Genomic DNA, 21,783 nt, shown 5'->3' with positions numbered 1-21,783 from the left:
TAAGTCATGGAGAAATAAACACCGTAAGAGACAATAACAGGGGGTGCCTGGGTGGCTCAGTGGGTTAAGCTGCTGTCTTCGGCTCAGGTCATGATCTCAGGGTCCTGGGATCGAGTCCCGCATTGGGCTCTCTGCTCAGCAGGGAGACTGCTTCCCCCGCTCTCTCTCTGCCTGACTCTCTGTCTACCATGATCTCTCTGTCAAATAAATAAATAAATAAAATCTTAAAAAAGAGAGAGAGAGAGACAATAACAGGGACTTGTCACAGTTTGGGGTATTACCAGAACCTTGTTCATCAGCAGGAATAACCTTTTCCAGTAAGATCGTAGCTCTGTGATGGCTGGGGGTGAGGAAACCCATGTATTTGCCGTGAAAGATGCAGTGAAGGGCCACCTGCCTGGCTCAGTCATCGGAGCGTGCGACTCTTGATCTCGGGTCATGAGTCTGAGCCCCACGTTGCGTGTAGAGATTACTACAAATAAATAAACCTCAAAAAATCCACTGAATAAATAAATCAAAGGGCCAGCAGGCTGGTAGCTCCCACGTGTAGAAAACTCCAAATGAGGAATGTCTCTCTTTCTCACCTCATCCCTCTACCTGTGCTGGCGGCATCTCTGACTCCCGAACCAGCGTTCCTTGAGGATGGATGGGGAGAATGATTCAGAACTGGTGATTTCTTTCAGATAAGGGCTGGGATTGCCGGTCCTAGAGATTTAATGGGATGTGGGTGAGGCTTAGGAGCAAATTTAAGAGCAGGACCAAATCAGAGAACACTCCTTGTATAAGCTGCTAGAATTTTTTTAGGTATCTGGCCTCATTAGATGAAATTCAAATTATCTTTAATGCGGGTTCCTCTGCCATTGTAATTCCCTTCAGAAACTGCCCGGTCCCTTTAGTAAAAGAATTCCTGTGATCTTTCCCCATCTTAGCATGTTAGCCGTATGGAGGTTAAAAGAACAGAAGAGGCAGGAGAAGGGGCTCCTCTTTCTTTCCGTCCCTCCCGTGTTTTAGCACGGGAGCGGCTTCAGTGGACCATGGCCTGGAGCGCTAGATGTGACTCAGGAGCCACGCAGAGTAGCGCCGGAGGGAGCCAGAAGCTAACTCTTCCCTGGGGACCGGGAAGAGGATAAAAAGGCAGGGATAACGCTGAGTATTAACAAATTACATGTGGCACAGCATGTCTACCTCGTTCACTACCACTGGGTGAAAACAAACCCATGTTGGCTGAACTGCCAAACACAGGAGAGTCTGAGGTCAGAAACAGGGCCCTGGTGGGAATGAAGGTCCCTCCGCAACCTCACTCATGGAGCTGAGCGGCCACCATCGGACGACACTGCCGGTGCTGATGGGGGAGGCGTAGCAGGACAGCGCCCTCCCCACCTTTCTCTGAGCCCAGCCCTGGCACTCCTTCAGTCACCACCGATCCGTTTCCAGGCCATTGAGAGTAAAATCTGAAATCTTTGGTGTGACCTCCAAACCCCTCATTATCTGGGCTCTTCCTTACTCAGCAACTCTCTGCTCTTCCTCTCGTGCCATGCTGCCGTCACACGGGCCTTTCCACTCACCAAATGTGGCAAGTTCTCGCCCACCTCAGGGCCTTTGCACGAGACGCTGCCATTGGCCGGAATGTTCTTTGCCCCAGCCCTACCTTTACATGGCCAGCTCCCAGAATCCTTCAGTTCTAAACCAAACATCACTTCCTCAAAGAGGTTTTCACGGGGCACTCCATCTAAATGAGATCTTCCCAGTTACTATTCTTTCATGAGATTGTGTTTTGTTTTTTCCTTTTGTGGTTCTTTTCACATTTTCAAAAATAGATATGGACAGATACAGATAGATACAGAATCATGTCTGTCTTCCGCACTCTCTTGTGCACACAGCCTAGTACGGTGCCTGACAATAAATCCTGAAACGATTCTTACCAGACTCCCTGTATGGTAGTTTTATAGCACCCTCAAATCACAACTCCATCACTTTCTCAGTTTCTCTTTAGATTTTAGCTCTTAAACCCTCAGACAAGTCAGAAGACATTTGGGAGGAACGGCACAGGCTTACACCCAAAGGTGTCCGCCCCATTAATAATCCAGTCGGGTGCCAGGCTGGTCTTTCCTGCCTCCAGATGACCTCCTTGCCACCCAAAGCACATCCCAAGGGGCCAGGGAGAGACTGTCCTCCCAACTCAAAAGTTTTGGTACCTTTCACGTGCAGTCACTGTTTCTCTCAAGAGGCTTATCAACTTTTCTTGGAGTTAGAACCCTGGTGGCTGGCCCTGACATGATAAAGTTAGGTGGTGTCTCAGCAGAATGAGCATTTTTTATTTGATTCTTTTTTAAGTGGCTCCACGGCCAGTGTGGAGCCCAGTGTGGGGCTTGAACTCACAACCCTGAGATCACGGCCTGAGCCAATATCAAGAGCTGGATGCTTACCTGACTGAGCCACACAGGTGCCCCCATTTTGATGTTTTTATTGAAGTACAGCTGACACCCAGGGTTGCCTCGGTCTCAGGGGTGCAACAGAGTGATTCCACCTCTCCGTGTCGTGCTGTGCTCACCACAAGTGTAGCTACCGTCTGTCACCACGAACACCATCACAATACCCTTGATGATGCTTCCTGCGCTGCTGACCTTTCATTCCCGTGACCTCTTCATTCCCTAACTGGAAGCCTGTGCTTCCCACTTCCCTTCGTCCACTGTGCCCGCCACCCATCCCCTCTCCTCTGGGACCAGCACTGGTTGGGTCCCTGTATTTAAGGGTCTTTTCCTGCTCTTTGTTTGTTTGTTTTGTATTTTAAATTTCCCATGGAAGGGAAATCATATAGTATTTGCTTTTCTCTGTCTAATTTACTTTAGTTAGGATCACATCCCCTAGGTTCATCCATGTTTTAAATGGCAAGCTCTCATCCTTTTCATGCCTGAGTAATATTCCATTATGCCTGTATGTGTCTATGTATGTATGTACACACATACACACACACACAGGGGTGCATATATCTTTTCAAATTAGTGTTTTTATTTTCTTTGGGTAAATACCCAGCAGTGGGATTACTGGATCCTACGGTATTTCTATTTTTAATTTTTTGAGGGGCGTCCAGGACTATTTTCCACAGAGGCTGCACCAGTTTGCATCACCATCAATAGTGCACGAGGGTTCCTTTTTCTCCATACCCTCAGCAGCACTGGTTACTTCTTGTCTTTTTGAGTCTAGCCGTTCGGACGTGTGAGGAGATCTCCCACTGTGGCTCGGATTTGCATTTCCCTGATGACTCGTGATACTGAACACCTTTTCATCTGACTGTTGGCCATCTGTAGGTCTTCTTTGGAAAGTTGTCTATTCAGGTCCTCTGCCCATTTTTAATTGGGTTATTTATTCACAGTTAGGTATCTGATATCTTGAGTGTACTTTTGTATATGGCATGAGAGAGTGGTGGACCAGTTTCATTCTTTTGCATGTAGCTGTCCAGTTTTCCCATTTATGGAAGAGACTGTCTTTTCCCTACTTATATTCTCACCTTCTTTGTTGGAGATTGACTGTACAAGTATGAGTTTATTTCTGGACTCCCTGTTCTGTTTTATTGATCTACGTGTCTATTTTTGTGCTAGTACCATGGCGTTTTGATTACTACAGCTTTGTAGCATAAGCAGATTGGTCATCTTTTTTTTGAGCCCTCATATGTGAGCATAATAATACATTAGAACCACTGCAAAGAGTGCTGAGGTCATACACCGGTTACTAAATTGTATGAACGTCTTCTGGATTTCTGCCCATTAGAGAAATAGCTGACTCTGAATTCCAAATCTAGAATGGTTCCTGCTATTACAGTCACCATAAATACCTATCGATGAGATGAACATAAGTGAGGCAGCTGACACTCGAGTAAGCGAAACGACTCGCCCAGGGTCACAAAGTCTGTTGGTGTTTGAGCCAAAATTCTAACCCCAAAAGGGTATGATGTGAAAATGATTGGGAAACAAGAGTGCTTCAGACTGCCCCGAGAGCAGCACCCCTAGATGCACAGGACGGGGAGCTCCCTGCCTCCAGGGTGGTGAGGAGATGTGACAGGGTGTAGGCCACACCCGTAAACAGCATCTTTTAAGAGTGGAAATGCCTGAGTCTTGTGGGCTCTTTTATGAGCCCCTTATTGATGTTTGAAATGTTTCATCGCAAAAACACATGTCATGGTGGGTTTGTGGGAAAATCAGAAGCACCAAAGACTGACTCAAATGTCAAAGTCGTTGTTTTTGTCACCCACTGTTTCCTTTGAGTGTCTAGCAGATGTTGGTGAGGGCTGAGGATCTGGATGCCTCGAGAGCCTTCCATCCTCGGGGTCTCACGAGAATCACCTTTTGGGTGCAGAGCCTCTGAGTCTGGGATATGGTTTTCTGTCACAGCTGTGGGACAACAGGAAAAGGACAGCCTTAGCCCCGTGAGTGAAGAGTCCTGGGTTCTGTACCCTTTTGTCAGTTGACAGAGGAGTTTCTCACCTCTGAGGCTTGTTTGCAAACTGGCTGCAATATTGTCGTACCAACCCCAAACCTCCCGGGCTCTCGAACCTCATCACTAGAAGAATCTGGAGATCATCCTGCCATGCCCCTGGTTTCACAGACATGGACCTGAGCCCCAGACAGCTGGGAAGATTCTCCCAAGGCCACAGCCAGAGTGTTGAAGAGTTAGGAAGAAGACCTGTCTGGTCTCCCAGTGCTTTCATAAACCTCTGGACAGGAAAACATGCCACTTATTTCTGTCTAATTCCATCTCTGTGTTCTCGAGTGCCAACCCGTGCAAAGCACCACGGAGGGTGCAAAGACATGCCCTTGGCCATGCACAAGTCCTTAAGGAGCTCCCAGTTGGATGCGATGTCCCTGCTGTCTTCACATCCCTCAAATCCACCAGCCTTTCCTGTCCCACGTAGTAAAAATGCTGACTCAGTGTTCCGTCGGGATGGGTGGGGAGGAGGGGGAAGAAACACTTATTTCATGGCCGCAATATGCCCGGCGCTCTATACATTCTCCTACTTGACTCTCAGACAGTCTTCTAAGGTCAGTATTATCTGCATTTTGAAATGATTCAGAAAAGTTGAAGAACTCACGAGGTAGCCGAGCTCGGATGTGAATTCAGGTCTTTGCTCCAGACCACGCTGTCACTCTCCAGCTTTCTCTTCTTCCACAGCCATCCTCTTGTCCTGCCGAGGCTCAGGCACCTTGAGGACCTTTGACAAGTAAGTTCCCTTCCCCCAACAAATGACATCAAAATCCTTCTTGTCATTCTAGGGAACCTGAGCTCTAAGTTGAAGGTCTTCATTCGACTTTCCAATCCCCACCCTGCCCCCCTCACCCCTCCATGTCCCTCCTGTTTTTATAACACCTACCTGCCACACTCCTTTTTTTTTTTTTTAAGATTTTATTTATTTATTTGAGAGAGAGACAGTGAGAGAGAGCATGAGCGAGGAGAAGGTCAGAAGGAGAAGCAGAATCCCCATGGAGCTGGGAGCCCGGTGCGGGACTCGATCCCGGGACTCCGGGATCATGACCTGAGCCAAAGGCAGTCGTCCAACCAACTGAGCCACCCAGGCGTCCCTACCTGCCGCACTCTTGACCATGAACTGTCCGCACCTCTCTAAAGGCACTGTGTTCCAGGCACTGAGGCTTCCCAGACCCAGCCCTCCCCCTCTCCTCACCCTCACCTAAAGACAGGCAGCCCGGGCCTTGCCACCTCCTCTGCTTCCAGAAGAGGACACGAGAGCCTAGCAAGGCTGTCCTTCCACTGGGAATCCCCAGCCCAGCCCACACCTCTGCTCCTCAGAGGTCCTGCTCCTAGACATCATGGCACCTCACGATGTGTGTGTGTATGGTGTCCCCTGGTCATGTTACATGTGATTTTCAGTCCCTTTTCCTGGGGATCTCGCCATCATTCCCACCCATTGCTTGGTTTGTGCCCTTCACTCATGGTTAATCCTCTTTATCTTATTCTACCTGATTAGCTTAGCCCAATATCCCCCAATTACACTTGGGAATAGCCTCTACCCACAGTGTCCTTGGGTCTTCCTGATGAACTCTTCCTTCAGTTCAAACAACACCCGTTTGTGGAAACCTTCCGAGTTTTCCTCAACCTTTCCGAGGTGAAAGCCTCCTCCCTTAAGGTTCCTGTGCCTTGGCTGTAGCACTCATCCACTAAGTCACTGGAAGTCTCTCTTCTTTCCTAGAGCCAAACATCACCACAGGGACACTTTTGTGTCCGTTTTGCAGTCGCAGTCGCTAGCCTGGAGGCTGGCACCTGGGAAAATCTCAGTAAATATTTCCAAGTATTGCTCGCCTGGAGAGACCCTACGGGTTAAAACTAGAACCAAATTGTGGAAGGTTCTGCTCCACTAGACTCCGAGTCCTGCAAAGGTGGGGGGGACACCTTCTTCCCTCAGTGATTCCTGCTGTGCCAACGACAGGCTACAAACACAGAAGGAGCCACCCTGGGCTACCGTCAGTTCCCGGTTCCAGGAAATACCTAACCGTCGGATGGATGATGCCTTGGCGGAGATTAGGGGCAGGGGCTGCCCTAGACCATCCTGACCTCCCTAGTAGCTCCAAAGAGCGTGGTTCCATGGTGAGCAAGAGGTTGGTTAACAGCTCAAAAGACGAACAGGAAAAGTGGGAGACAGAGGAATGGACGTAAAAGAGGCACAAGGTGGCAAATAAAGGGTCAGTGAGGAAAGGGAGGCTGAACACTGGAGAAAGGGAGATCGGAAGGACTGGCAAGAAGAGCGTGGGAGAGCGGGGCTCCTTGACCGCAGGGGAGTGCTTGCGCACCAGCACGGCCGACGCCCGAGACCCTGCTACCCCGGAGGCCAGAGGCGTAGAGAATATTAAAGCTGACGTGCTGAAAGCCGCTGCTCCTGGAAACCAGCCAGCAATGGCCTTAATGCCCATTCCACCCGGCCAGGAACCTAAATCCTAGAAAATCAGCCGCGGTGAACAAAATCCAAGCCACACAGGAACACGGGAAACACCCTGACTGCCCTGTGCCATCTGGCCCTTCCTGCTGTGCGGCAGCCTGGCCAGCCCCGAGCCAACACGCCTGAGCCTCGGTCCTCAAGCCACGGAACTCGCAGAGGCCAGCCCACCTCCAGCTCTGGTCACCCACTGGCTCCGGACCCCATCCATCCCTTTTTCCAAAACATATTGCACGTTACCTCCCTGAGCTCTGGGACCTGTCCAGTTTCCGAGGGGGGCAAGAACAGGAGACCTGCACACATGTTGCTTTTGCTGCGGGTCCGGCTCTGACTCCATGGCCTGGTTCTTACCAGCACACGGCCTCCTGCTGCCTCCAGGGATGTTTGCAAAGTGCCGTGAGTGCTCACGTTTATGGGGTTCCCACTGCGCTCAGACACCGAATCGGATCCTCTGTGTGGATTCTCATGTCGAGTCCTCGAGATAAGCCAAAAGGGTAAACAGTCTCCTTGGCAGGTCAGGAGACTAAAGCTCAGAAAAGCTTTTCCAAAATCACACACACAACTACTAAGGGGCAGAGCCTGGATTTAAACCAGTTCCAGGGCCCACGACACAGGGTCATCCAGGAATGGAGCCTTGTTCCCTGATCCCAGAGTCCCTGCCCACATGTCCTTTCCTCGAACACTCGGGCCCCGCTTTGCACCCTGCTGCCTCCCGAGGACTGCTGCCCTGCCCCAGGCTCTCCTCCCTGTGCCATGCCCCTGGCCCGCGTGCTTGAGCCCACAGCCCCATCGAGGCAGCCCACTGACAAGTGCCCCGCCAGCCTACCCGGGTGCCTCCCAGCCGTCTCCTGTCCCACGTCTCACTGCTCGGGGGCCAACCCGTCTGCGCTTTTGTCACCAGCCTCAGAAACCCGCCCCCATCACCACTACAGAGCCCCACCTTTGCATCTTGCTGTCCACATCTAGTGTGTCCTTCACCCAACAGAACCAGTTTGCACACACACCAGGACCCGAAGCGTCTCTGCACGGCGACTGGGAGAACCAGTTAGCACACACACCGGGACCCGAAGCGTGTCCACACGGCGACTGAGCGCGGCCAAATCAGCGGCTTCGCTGTAATCTAACCCGCGAGTAACCTTCATCCTACGCTGCCCTTATCCTTGCACATCTCACTGTTCACCTATCAAGGCCACTTGACAGCAAAGAAAGGGAGATGTCAGCCCTGGCCTGGCGCTACCTGGGCTCTGATCCTCTAAGCAGAGAGGGGGGCTTGGGAGGGTGGATTTCAGCCAAGGGAGCAAAGGTCCTTCACCTCGCAGCCCTGGATTCACCTGCCGCGCGGCTCCGCGCCCTCCTCGTTGCTGCACGCCAAGTGCTTCTCGCACCAGCATCCCGACGTGTGCACACGCGCGTGTGTGACCTCCTTGCACAGATCTGCTCCTCTCCCTGTGCTGTTATCCCCCCCACCACGCAGGGCGGGGGGGCGGGGGAGGCTGGCGAGGACAGGCGCAGAGAAGGAAGACCCAGATGGCCCAGAGACGACTGTGGTTGCGGAGGCAGCTGCGTCTTCCCCGCGCTCCCGGGGCTGGTTCTCTGCCAGCTGCAGCTCGGGGCGAGGGGGCTGCTGGGGAAGTGGGCAGACGGGGCAGAAAGCACTTCCTTTCACTCCAGACCCCAGGGCCCGAAGCAAAGCGTCATCACATCTCCTTCCGAACATCTCTCCTCCCCGCATCCCGTTTCTCTAGTTTACGGGCACACTGTGTCGCCTGTTTCTGCACATTCCCGATGCCCGCAGTGCGCTGGGTGCCATCCCATCGGGGGTCCCAGAGCTCACGGTCGGGGCACTCGGAGCTGGAACGCCTGCTAGCACTGGGCTGTGTGTTTGCTCATGTGCTCACGCTGCCTCTGCCGCGAGGCCCCGGGCCAAGCAGCGATCCTGCCCTTGACCTCCACCCAGCATGGCCATCCAGCATAACCTCCCCACCGTCCGTCTGTCCAGCCGGAAACCTGAGGTGAAAGACCTTCCCAGGTGCCTGGAGCATCTTGGCCGGCGGCATAGCAGTTCCAAAAAGAAACTCTCTCGGAGCAATTAAACATTAAAAGTGTTATATTCAGAGGTTTCTCGTGCATGGATGTCTCCTTCCCTGCCTCAGGTTCTCCACGCGTCAGGCGCGCAAGGGGCGTCTGCTTGTGGTGCGAGGTCCGTGCACACCTGACAGCTGAATGACTGCGTCCCAAGGAACGAAGTCTGGTCCGCACTGAAGACATCCACGTCCTAAGTGACATCTCTCATCCTGAAAGACGGGTTAGACGTTCTTGTCACTCACACTCCTCTTCCTGGATCAGACACAAAGACTCTTTCTATCATTCAGTCCTTACGGTGCCTGAGTCCTGCCACCACCAAACACGGGGAAGGTCTCCACACACACACACACACACACACACACACACACACACACACACACACACCTAAAATTGCACTGGAAATATACATGCTGCGTGAGGAATGGAGCAACTTCCCCAAAGATCCCCCTTGCTTCTCTGTTAGCGTCACCTGGTGGCTCAGGCTCTGCCTTCAGAAGTTAACATGCTTCCAATGGGACACTGGCCTTTCGGTCTCTTTAGCTTATCACACAAGCCTAGTCCTCTTTTTCCGTCCCTTGTACACTCATGTCACATCCATATCTGAAAGACAGCCACCCCGAGGTAGATAGTAGACCCACTCCAAGAGGTGAGTTAACAGGTGTCCTTTTCAATGTGCTAAAATGCTTGTGGACACTTAAAATGAGTGTAGAACACCCTGGTGGCTGCTTCTTCCTGCCTCTGCATTTCACACGGCAGCCCCAAGTCTCATGTTCTTCCGTCGTATTCCCCCTCCCATCTGGCTCATGAGATGAGGAACGGTAGATCTGCTGGACCCTGTGGTCTCTAGATACTCTTGGCTCATGTCTTCTCACTTGATCTCAAGTGGGCTTAAGAAGACTGTCATTCAAGACCATATTTTCAGGGCCTGTAATAAGGAACCATGTGGAGAGAATCCCAAAGTGCTTTTCTTAGAGCTTATATAAGCCAAAAAAGGTCTTAGATTCCTCAAAACTGACCAGAGATAGTTCAGACACATTGACATATAAATGGTCAGTACTGGTGAGATTGAATACTGCCCCCAGGTAGCTGCTGCGGGCCCACATCTGGCCAGTAGTGCAGTAGTTCATTAACTTCCCCTCCATCAGCACTAGATCCTGGGGATACTTAGAGTTCCTCAAATAGACCTTGTGATTCAGGGGCCGGTTGTTGCAGGACTGACCCCTGAAGTAAACTTTGGAATACACAAAGTAGAGCCCAGTATCATTGATCACAAGGCCACCCTTCTTATACTTCACCCCAGAGACAAGGGCAATTCCATATGTGTCTTCCCATTCCAGAGGGATGGATCTTGAGTTGGGCTTGCCTGAAATCAAATCAGAGAGGAGCTTTCAGCCAGGACTGCTCATGCACCCAACAAACGAAGCTTCTAAGGTGAAACTGTGGGCCGTTCCTTGAGCAAAGGACCAAAATGGCACAGCCCATATGGAACTGGCTAATGGGTCAGACTCGATCCATCACTGAATTCCTGCGACACCGCTATCGAATTGCTTGCCCTAATTTTGTCATCTACACAACTGGGACAATAATATATATCCTAATCAATTATAAGGAGACATTAATGAAATTAGTTTAGTTCTCTGGAACACAGACTGTATGATCTTCAGAACTAACACCAAAATTTCTAGGTTTTGAGGTCTCTCTAGGTGGAAAAAAGCTAAACCCAAGGAAATCATAAAGTTGGGAAGAACCCTTAGGGATCATCTGGTCCAACTCCTTACCTATACTAAGAAGTCTTCAGTACCTCCACTTTGGGCTAAAATCCCCTTTCTTTTGTGTCTCCACAGCAGTATAATCATACCTTAAGCAGAGAACACTCTGTAGTACCAAAATGATCACTTATGTACCTGTATCTCCCTATTAGATTTTAAGTTCCTCAAAGACAGGAATCACATTATTAATCTACTTGTCTCCAGAGCTCGGCACACATGTGTTCAATAAATATCTGGTGATCCAGACAGGATCATTCTACAGCTTCTGCCTAAATAATTCCAGGGCAGTGGCATACCCTTTCTATGATACTTGTCCGCTTCTCAGATATTTATGGACTGTGCCCTGGGAATGCCCACACCACATTGTTCTCAAATGACTTTACTTCACTACCTGGCCACATGCAGGAAGTCCACCAGGGCCAGGACTGGGCCCTTCCTCTCACTCCTACTTCTACTCTTGCACAAAGCACAGTGAAGCTCTTCCAGAAAACCAGAAAAGCACTGACTAAAATAATTGATCACTCCCCACCTCCCTAGATCTCACCTCTTGAACCCATGCCCCAAATCCCCTAGGGGTCTTTGGAATGACGTAAAAGAGTGAGCTCCTCATGGGCAGGGGTCCTCTCATACTCCGCTCCATTTTGCCAGTTCAGAACATGGCCTAGACTAGAGTAGGAGTGCAGTTTGAGTGTGAGGTTGACTTGACTATTAAGATGGGACTATTCTTGGGTGTCAAATACTATCACCAGAAAGTAGCAACGCCCTCCGAGCACAGTACCCAACCTGTCAAAGGCTTTCCCAAGACCCACGCACCTCCCAGATACAGACCTGTTAGATGGGCCACTTTTCTCAGCTCCCTTTTTTCAGAGGGTAGATTGGGTTGACCTGCATCATGGAGAGATGAAAGATATATATATATAAAAATGAGATACCAGTTTTCTTTTGTTGGGACTCCAAACTGGTCATTTAAATAAAAACAATTTTTTAAAAACATAAACGGTAACAGTCTAACATACACTAATCATCCAAGTGCAAACCGTAGAACTTGCAGCCATCGGTACTTCAGAAACAGAGATAAAATGTAAACCAAATTGAGATAGACATATGCACAGACTATGTCATGAAAAAAACAATAAAAAGGTTGATTGAAAAAGAGCTATCATATCAGTTACTGCATTTGAACTTGCCACAATCCTTTGAGGTAGGGATTATGGTCTGATGGCAAAATGAGCTAATTTGGATGATCTGTCCAAGAAGACCCAGCTACACAAGGTCAGAATAGGATGGACGCTCAAGTCTCCTGGCTTCCGATTAGGATTTTTTCCAGTTCTGCTGCCTCTAGGACTCTGTAGAACAGAGGCCAAAGAAGACTTTGATTTTACCGCCTGGCCACTAGGTCTTCCCCTCAGTGGCATTCAACCATCTGCCCATATTAATCACCCTCAGATCTCAGAAGCCTTGACTAACTCCCCATTGCACATATAACACATCCCCAGCCACATGATCTCTGCCTGTCTGTCCAGCCTCCCCTCCTCTGCTTGCTCAGATCGGCCAAGGCGGCACAACACAGGGGCTGATGTGATCTGAACCCACCCAGCTACCAGCCCTTGTGCCTTTGCTCATGCTGTTCATCCGCTCAGAACGCCCTCCAAAGGGATCTTCATGGCAAATTCCTATCAACCCCATAAGTACCGCCTGCAGTACCTATTTCTTGGGGGAAACCCTCCCAGGCCATTTTAATCGAATATGGTCTTTCCCTCCTTTGAAGCCTAGAGTCACTTTGTCTTTACCTCTTTTGTCAGTTCTGACTCTCCATTTCTGTGATAACTGCATGACTTGTCTTACTCCCACCAAATAAACGGCAAACTTCCTACTATATGTTTAATCCACCAGAGTGGGCACGCAACCAGCAAATATTTGTTAAATTAAATTGGAGGACGTAGAATAGACAATAGCTCCCAAAGTAGTCATTATTTCTCTGACTTCAAATATTTTAACCGAAGAGAGCCACCACTTAGCTAATGAATTCAGCTAACACATTTAAGAAAGATTCACAGAAGAGCCCTCATCCACATCAGGTTCATTACAATTAGCCTGTAAAACTCACCTGTGGTGTGAGATTGCCACTATCAGCTGAGAACATGACCCGAGTAATCACGTCTTCTCTATCCACCCAAGACCACCCACCATGAAGGAGGTGTTAGCGAACAGGAAAGGCAAAACTGAGTCTCCTCTACATTCCTATACCACAAACCATCTGTGCAACTGGTTTGGCATTCAGCCACGTACTGACAGGAAATGGAACAGAGAACCACAGGTTGCATATCTTTCTATCCCTCGCAGAGCCTTGCACAGTGTGATTCTCATAGAGGGTCCTTAGTAAGAATACCTGCTGGAGAAATGCTGAAATAAGCTGGAAATAGATCCTACACGTAGGTGATGAATGTTTCCTACCCCTGGGGCCTTTGCACATGCCATTCTCACTGCTGGAATGTTCTCCCCTATCCTCCCACACCACCCCACATACATGCACGCACACACAACACCTCCTTAGAGGGGACTTTCCAGACCACTCTATGTTACATCGCACTTAGTACAGTCTGAAATTATAGTCTGCTTAATTACTTTTGTTTACCCTTTACTGCGCTCTGAAAGCTCCCTCGGGGTAGGACCCTTGCCTCTCTTGTTCTTAGTCACCACCTACACCCAGCACCCGCCTGGGACATAAGAAGCTCTCCAAGAACATTTGTGAATGAATAAAAGACTTAAATGAGTGAACTGTGGAAAAATGGAAAATGAAAAAGAAGCAAATAAGTATGTTTAAATAATCTCGGATAGTACATCCCAGAGAAAATCACTGTTAATTTGTTGAAGTACAAGTACTTCTAATTCTTTACTAAGAATATAAAAATATACACATGCACTTATATAGTTGATTTAAACTAAGCATAGTTTTATAACTTTTCTTTTTTATTTAATAATATAGAGTGCACAATCTCCATGGCCTTAAACGTAATTATATGGATTTCAGTCGCTGCGTAGGAGGCCCTCTGAATATACCATGACGTATTTAATTTCCTATTAAGAGGCATTTAAGTTTCTTCTGACTTATTTATTACAAATAGGCTTATAAGGTAATGATGAACATAATTATCTATGAGTTTTGGGGTATATCTCTGATTATCTTATTAAGATAAATTCTTAGTGATGAGATTACATGGTAAATGAACACTTTTTTAAAAAGAAGATTTTGTTTATTTATTTGACAGAGAGAGAGAGGAGAGCATGTGAGCACAAGCAGGGGGAGCAGAAGGCAGAGGGAGAGGGAGAACCAGGCTCTTGGCTGAGCGGAGAGCCTGATGCGGGGCTCGATCCCAGAACCCTGGGATCATGACCTGAGCTGAAGGCAGAAGCTTAACTGACTGAGCCACTCAGGTGCCCAGTAAATTAACATTTTTAATCCTTTGGTACATTTTTCCAACTGGTCTTCAGAACAAGTATAGCAATTTACATGTTCCCTGGCTGTGAAGTAATGCTTAAGCAAAATTTTTTCTCACATTTTTGCCAATCTGGTTTTTTTTTTTCTAATTTTTACTAATGGGATGAATGAAAATGGATATACCCTTGTTTGATTTGCATCTCTTTTCCTATTAATAAAGTGGCTACTTCGTTCTCCATGGTGAAATTGCCCAACCTCTGGTCCATCTGCGTGGATGACAAGACGCTTTTTACTGGAAGAGACAGACCTGGGTCATCTGTGCACTTGACTTTTAATCACTAAAATGATCCTAGAGAGTGGCGGAGAGATGAGTAATTAGGCACCTGTTTCACCAGCCACATTCCACTGATTTTCAAAGCTGTTTTATTTTAGAAATCCTCCAAAGGTTTTATTTTTCTAACAAATATTTCTACTCTGCTTGAATAAATCAGGACTTTCTAACACTTAGGGACTTAGACCTAGAATCAAAGACCAGAGTGTCCACAGGATGGGTCCTCCAGAGCCCACATTCTGGAGCAGTAGGGTGACTTGGGTCACCTACAATAGGCACATAAGAGAAATTGGAATCGGCTCCCCTCCTTGGATGGCCAGTGCTGCCTTCCATTTTCCTCCCAAGATTTACCTATTGTCTTTGCAGAGGCGTCTTGCTTCTCATCTTTATTTCTCCTTCCATGGCCATCACAGACAGAAGTTTCCCTATTTCACAGAGCACTAGTCTATGTGCTGGAAAGCTCTGTCGGCGACAAAGCACCAAGAGCCCGTGTTCCTCCTAGCCCCAGTTCCACACCAGCGATTTGGGGCATATCCCTAATTCTCTTCCGAAAAGTGAGATGGCTGGACCAGATTTGCTCCAAGCTCCCGTCCAACTCTTACCGAATCCAAAGTTCGGTCGATCTCAGTTGAATAAACCAGAGCATGCTAAATCTACCTGCACATGTTTCCAAAAGGTGTCCTGAAACTTCACACAAGGTCAGTGTTCAACATTTTCATCTTTTCCCTTGTCCTGAATCTCAACAGAGACCTTTCTTTTATTGAAGGTACCTCATGATTGCCTTTGTGGGGGAAGCTGGACTAGCCCTTGAAAAATGGCTAAGGTTTCCCCCTCAAGACTGCCAGGGAATGCAAAAGAACAACTTTAATGTGGATGGTTAATTGCATACTTTTTAAACGCTTAAGGAGTGCTTGGGTGGCTCAGTCAGTTAAGCATCCGGTTCTTCATTTCAGCTCCGGTCATGATCTCTCTCAGGGTCGTGAGATGGAGCCCTGCGTCAGTGCTCTGCAGAGTCTCTCTCTCCTTCTCCCTCCACCCCTCCCCTCTAAATAAATAAATAATTAAAAGCTTAAATACATCCTAGAATTTTTTTCTTTAAATAAAGCTTGGCTCTTGAGTTATCTCTTAGAGAGTCTGAAGAGGAGACGACTTTTCCCAGAAACATCTGTCTCTGCCTGCTCCTCTCTACATCTCCCTGGGAGCCACAGCCACTGCCCTGTTCACAGAAACCAGGAGGCCTGTGAAGGTGACAGGAATGGAACCAGCTGTATCTGTGTTGTCTCTTTCCAAAGCCGAATGGAAATTACTTGAATTGTGGGCAGTACTCAGTTTTACTGATTTTGAATGATTACATGTACGTCATATGTTAGGGCAGCTCAAGGAACCAAAATGAGCAATGATTCTGAATTAGCCAGGATTCCTTTTGTAGTATAATGTATCCGAGAGTGGGATGGAATTGAAGGCATCTGCCCCACGTGGTTCAGCAATGAGGACTGTCTTTAGAGACTCAATACACATCTGTAAAATGACTCACCTATTAGCTTCTCCAAAGACGATGCTGTATGACTTTTGCTGGTGGACTGGCAACAGAGAGGGAAAAGATGCATCGTAAATATGAAGTTCTTTAAGATAGCGGAGGCAAAACCGTCAAGTAAACAGAATAAACCTGAGAAGGGCATCTCCATACCTCAGAGCCTCTCCTAACTCGGACTCTGGCCATGCCATCCCGTCTCACCACACCCGGGTTTTGCAATTTGGAATAGTTCTAACATTTTTAAGTATTTCCAAGGAAATTTAGTTGGGTCATTTAAACAAATTCACTTCCGAGCAAGACTCCAAATTCTTTTTCTTTCCTGAATCACGAACCTCTAGGTAGAGGTTCAGCCAGCGGCCTTGCCAGCTGTGAAAGGAGGGACAGTCCCCACCAGTCCTATTTTGGCCCTGATCCTTTCCAAGAGAGCAAATATCCCTTTCACTCACTTGAGCCTCGGCCTCTGAGATAGAACGACTAGAATGACCCATTTCGAAGACAGGAAGAGAAAGGACTAGAAAAGACTTTGCAAGCAAGGCCACGGTCCCTCTGGGCCTCGGTGTCCCCCTCCCCCACGACCCCCCCCCCCCCCTCCGCTACAGCTTAGCCGTCTACACCGCATCTCCAGTGCACAGCAATCCCCACAAGGGCTTACCTCTCTGAGCTCCGCCAGCTCCTTCTGCATGTGGAAGAGCTGAAACAGCCCCAGCCCCAGGCCAACCAGGGCCACCAGCACCATGAAAAACATCACAAGGAGACACAGGCCTGTGTTGTGGTCCCTCGGCGTCTTCAGAGGCGGCAGGGGCACCGGCGGCAGGGGCGGCGATGGTGGCAGCGGTGGCGGTGGTGGCGGCGGCCTCCTCGGCCCAGGCCTCCCGGGCACAGAGGACGGACACGGGAGGACGGAGCCCGGAGGCGCCCAGGGGGAGCTGGCGCTGCCGTCCACCCAGCAGATGTGGGGGTACAGGGGGTAATCCAGGGGCTGCTGCATGGCAGTGGGTCGGGCTGGCCCCCAGCGCAGGTGTCCAGGCCGGGCCGGCGCGGCTGTCTGCTGGAGAGCAGGAGAGCCCGCTCTCTCTTTATAGTTTCCAGAACCCCGGGGAACACCTCTCTGTCGCTCTCTTTCCTCCTCTGTCTTTCTCAGAGACACCCACTGACTTTGCATCTGAAGCTGAGAAGCCTCAACCAGAGGCAGAGCAAACCTCGGGAAGTTTCCGCCCACAGTTCTCTGGTGACGCCTGCAGGGCCCCACGCAGAGTCCCCGCCGCCTGCCACAGGAGAGCCTGGTCTTTCTCAGGCCCCATGAGGGCTGGTGGCATGGGCGCAGGCCTGTGGGCTCTGTCCACCTGCCAGCGGCCGGGAGGGGGGGTGTCCAGGCCCCAGGGGGCGAGACTGTGGGGTGGAAGACAGTGGAGACCTGCCCACATCTTACCTTTTGCTCAGGGAATCGCCCCCTTGCTGCCATCCTTTCCCCACACCTTAGTACTATTTACCCTCACACAGCAAAGCACTATAACGTGTGGGGTAAAATCTGCCCCACCCCCTCTCTGGGGATTGGATCAGAGGCTGCAAACCAGTGGCTGAAATGCCTTGTGGAACCCATAGACCTCACTATGTTTTTTCTCTTCACTGTGGTCCCTTTTAAAATTGGGATAGTCTGCACTAAAATATATATATATATATGTATTTTAGTATGTTTTGAAACCTTAGCATACCGGATACCCCAGGGGTCAGCCGAACCCAGTCCCCCGGGGCTGCCACAGGTCTCCCGCTGGCCCGCCCACGCTCCCTGTGCATCACTGGGCCCCTGGCCCCCTGGCCGGGCAATGGCCATCAGTCCCCGCAGGCCTTCGTTTGCAGCCTGTGATACGGTTGTCATGTGTAATAAATGGTGCCCAAATTTGAATTTCACATAAAGAAATGTGAATCCTTTTTAGGATAAAAAATAATAATAAATCATTTTTAGGATAAGTATATCCTAAACGTTATATGGGATACACTAAAAAGTTATTTATCGTTTTTCCAACGTTCACATTTAACTGATTGTCCTATTTGTCTTTTACTAAAGATGGGAACCCTATCTGGACAGCCCTCACCCTTTTCTCTGGCTTTGAGTACTACTTATGTGCCCGTGACTCCCAGATGCTTGGCTGCAGTCCTAAACACGCTCCCAAACGAACCCACAACCGCTCATAAAAGCCGCTTTTCCATTTCACCGGAGAACGCCACTGTTCAGATCTCATTAGCCTTTCCATCATGCTGGGGCATTTCTGCACCTACCATTCTGGCTCTCCATCTCTGCCAAGGCAACACCAGATTTAGTTCCCTGCCACACTCTTTCCACCTGCCCCCTCCCATACTACCTGTTTCACTTGACGTCAGTCTTTGTGGTGACGACTTCAAGTCCTCTGTTTTTCTCTCCCGCAGCATCTGAACCCAGCCGGTTGATTTTCCCCGCGCCTGTTTCTCACATCAGCACGCTCTCACCATTTCTATTTTTCCTGTTATTGTCTTAGGTCAGACGTCGACTAGCTGTCACCTGCCGTAGTTCAGTGACACCCCAACTGCTCCCCCCACCAGCCTTCCCGAGCACAAATCACCCCGCAGAATGACGCAAGAACCACGCCGATAAAAACACACTCAGAGATCTCGCCTTCTCACCTAACACCTTGTGCTGGAAGGTTTGAAACCAAATTCCCTAGCGGGACACACAGGGCTCCTTCCCGTTAGAGTCCAACAGCCAGCACTGCCTCCTCTCCAGACACTTCTGCCCACATCCCACTCTGCGCTCTGGAGACAGCGTGACAGTTGGGAGCAGAACAACTGCACGAGCGTCTCACTCTCTTTTCGAGGTGGGCAGAGCTAATGTGCTTTTGAAGTCACACATGCGTTTACTCATAGTTGTGAAAAATGGCAAGTTTCAAGTCCAGAAGTAATCATCAGAATGTATAAGTTAAGAATTCTACCATACAGACAACCAAAAAAAAAAAAAAAAAAAAAAAGGACCAAAACCAAAAAAAAACCTTGAAAGTACCCTGAGACAACTCTGACAAAAATTGTGTAGGATCATCTTTTTTATACTAGAAAAATTTTACTGACAGTGGCAGATTCAGATGAGTGAAAAAACACACCACATGGGGGATGGGTGGAGAGAGAGCGTTGCACGATGCTTAGGGATTTGTGGTTCTGGGGGTAAACTGCCAGGGGCAGATCCCAGTTCTTCCACTTACAAGCTGTGTGAGCTAGACAGGCCACTGCCCCTCCTCGGAGCCACAATGGACCCAATCAGAACCCAATGGACCCAATCGGATTCCACAGGCACTGTGAGCACTGGTCAAAGCACCTGATACACTTAAAATAGTGCTTAGAATCAAAGTAAGCTCTCAGCAAACGTTGCCCTCACTGTTCTGCTAAGTGTAGCAAATCTCCCCGCATGCAAACCATCTGTAGACGTGACCTACGTGTCGGCCTTCCACGGAGGGTAAATCAAGGTGCAGAGGGGAGGCAGGTGGCAGGAAACAGGACAAGGGAATGCCCAACAACTAGGAACTCAGAGGTTTCACCAGTGGACTGATGGACCCATCTGTTTCAGGCTAAGATCCTCCCCGCTTTTCTCTCTCAAACTCTCACAAAAGCTTCGAGCATTCTTCGGTAAGAATGATGTTATATTTCACATCTCCCCCTGCCCTGTTTCTTGATATAATCCCATAGGAGGAATCAGAATCATAAATATCTCCCCCAACCCATCAGTGTCCTCAGATCCTGGGGAGACTCTGAACAGAAACGGAGACAGAGAGCAGTCTCTAAACAGCGGTAATTCCTCTTCGATAATGTCACCAAATGTCATATGTTGGCTAAGTCATGGAGAAATAAACACCGTAAGAGACAATAACAGGGGGTGCCTGGGTGGCTCAGTGGGTTAAGCTGCTGTCTTCGGCTCAGGTCATGATCTCAGGGTCCTGGGATCGAGTCCCGCATTGGGCTCTCTGCTCAGCAGGGAGACTGCTTCCCCCGCTCTCTCTCTGCCTGACTCTCTGTCTACCATGATCTCTCTGTCAAATAAATAAATAAATAAAATCTTAAAAAAGAGAGAGAGAGAGACAATAACAGGGACTTGTCACAGTTTGGGGTATTACCAGAACCTTGTTCATCAGCAGGAATAACCTTTTCCAGTAAGATCGTAGCTCTGTGATGGCTGGGGGTGAGGAAACCCATGTATTTGCCGTGAAAGATGCAGTGAAGGGCCACCTGCCTGGCTCAGTCATCGGAGCGTGCGACTCTTGATCTCGGGTCATGAGTCTGAGCCCCACGTTGCGTGTAGAGATTACTACAAATAAATAAACCTCAAAAAATCCACTGAATAAATAAATCAAAGGGCCAGCAGGCTGGTAGCTCCCACGTGTAGAAAACTCCAAATGAGGAATGTCTCTCTTTCTCACCTCATCCCTCTACCTGTGCTGGCGGCATCTCTGACTCCCGAACCAGCGTTCCTTGAGGATGGATGGGGAGAATGATTCAGAACTGGTGATTTCTTTCAGATAAGGGCTGGGATTGCCGGTCCTAGAGATTTAATGGGATGTGGGTGAGGCTTAGGAGCAAATTTAAGAGCAGGACCAAATCAGAGAACACTCCTTGTATAAGCTGCTAGAATTTTTTTAGGTATCTGGCCTCATTAGATGAAATTCAAATTATCTTTAATGCGGGTTCCTCTGCCATTGTAATTCCCTTCAGAAACTGCCCGGTCCCTTTAGTAAAAGAATTCCTGTGATCTTTCCCCATCTTAGCATGTTAGCCGTATGGAGGTTAAAAGAACAGAAGAGGCAGGAGAAGGGGCTCCTCTTTCTTTCCGTCCCTCCCGTGTTTTAGCACGGGAGCGGCTTCAGTGGACCATGGCCTGGAGCGCTAGATGTGACTCAGGAGCCACGCAGAGTAGCGCCGGAGGGAGCCAGAAGCTAACTCTTCCCTGGGGACCGGGAAGAGGATAAAAAGGCAGGGATAACGCTGAGTATTAACAAATTACATGTGGCACAGCATGTCTACCTCGTTCACTACCACTGGGTGAAAACAAACCCATGTTGGCTGAACTGCCAAACACAGGAGAGTCTGAGGTCAGAAACAGGGCCCTGGTGGGAATGAAGGTCCCTCCGCAACCTCACTCATGGAGCTGAGCGGCCACCATCGGACGACACTGCCGGTGCTGATGGGGGAGGCGTAGCAGGACAGCGCCCTCCCCACCTTTCTCTGAGCCCAGCCCTGGCACTCCTTCAGTCACCACCGATCCGTTTCCAGGCCATTGAGAGTAAAATCTGAAATCTTTGGTGTGACCTCCAAACCCCTCATTATCTGGGCTCTTCCTTACTCAGCAACTCTCTGCTCTTCCTCTCGTGCCATGCTGCCGTCACACGGGCCTTTCCACTCACCAAATGTGGCAAGTTCTCGCCCACCTCAGGGCCTTTGCACGAGACGCTGCCATTGGCCGGAATGTTCTTTGCCCCAGCCCTACCTTTACATGGCCAGCTCCCAGAATCCTTCAGTTCTAAACCAAACATCACTTCCTCAAAGAGGTTTTCACGGGGCACTCCATCTAAATGAGATCTTCCCAGTTACTATTCTTTCATGAGATTGTGTTTTGTTTTTTCCTTTTGTGGTTCTTTTCACATTTTCAAAAATAGATATGGACAGATACAG

General features: G+C 49.1%; 1 protein-coding gene across 1 annotated transcript; it reads right to left on the bottom strand.

The window, feature by feature from the left end:
- Positions 1–9,372: 9,372 nt before the first annotated feature.
- LOC111150909 (Fas ligand) lies at positions 9,373–17,548 on the bottom strand. The gene is made up of 4 exons (XM_022508596.1): positions 16,751–17,548; positions 16,099–16,144; positions 11,623–11,679; positions 9,373–10,388 (listed from the first exon to the last, which is right to left on the bottom strand). The coding sequence occupies exons 1-4, from the start codon at positions 17,258–17,260 to the stop codon at positions 9,994–9,996; spliced, it is 1,008 nt and encodes a 335-aa protein (XP_022364304.1). The 5' UTR covers positions 17,261–17,548; the 3' UTR covers positions 9,373–9,993.
- Between the last annotated feature and the right edge of the window lie 4,235 nt (positions 17,549–21,783).

Source organism: Enhydra lutris, unplaced genomic scaffold (genome assembly GCF_002288905.1).
Source record: "Enhydra lutris kenyoni isolate GAN:26980312 unplaced genomic scaffold, ASM228890v2 scaffoldscaffold24, whole genome shotgun sequence".
Lineage (NCBI taxonomy): Eukaryota > Metazoa > Chordata > Mammalia > Carnivora > Mustelidae > Enhydra > Enhydra lutris.
Note: the sequence above shows the minus strand (reverse complement) of the source record. Positions and strands in the feature narration are given on the sequence as shown.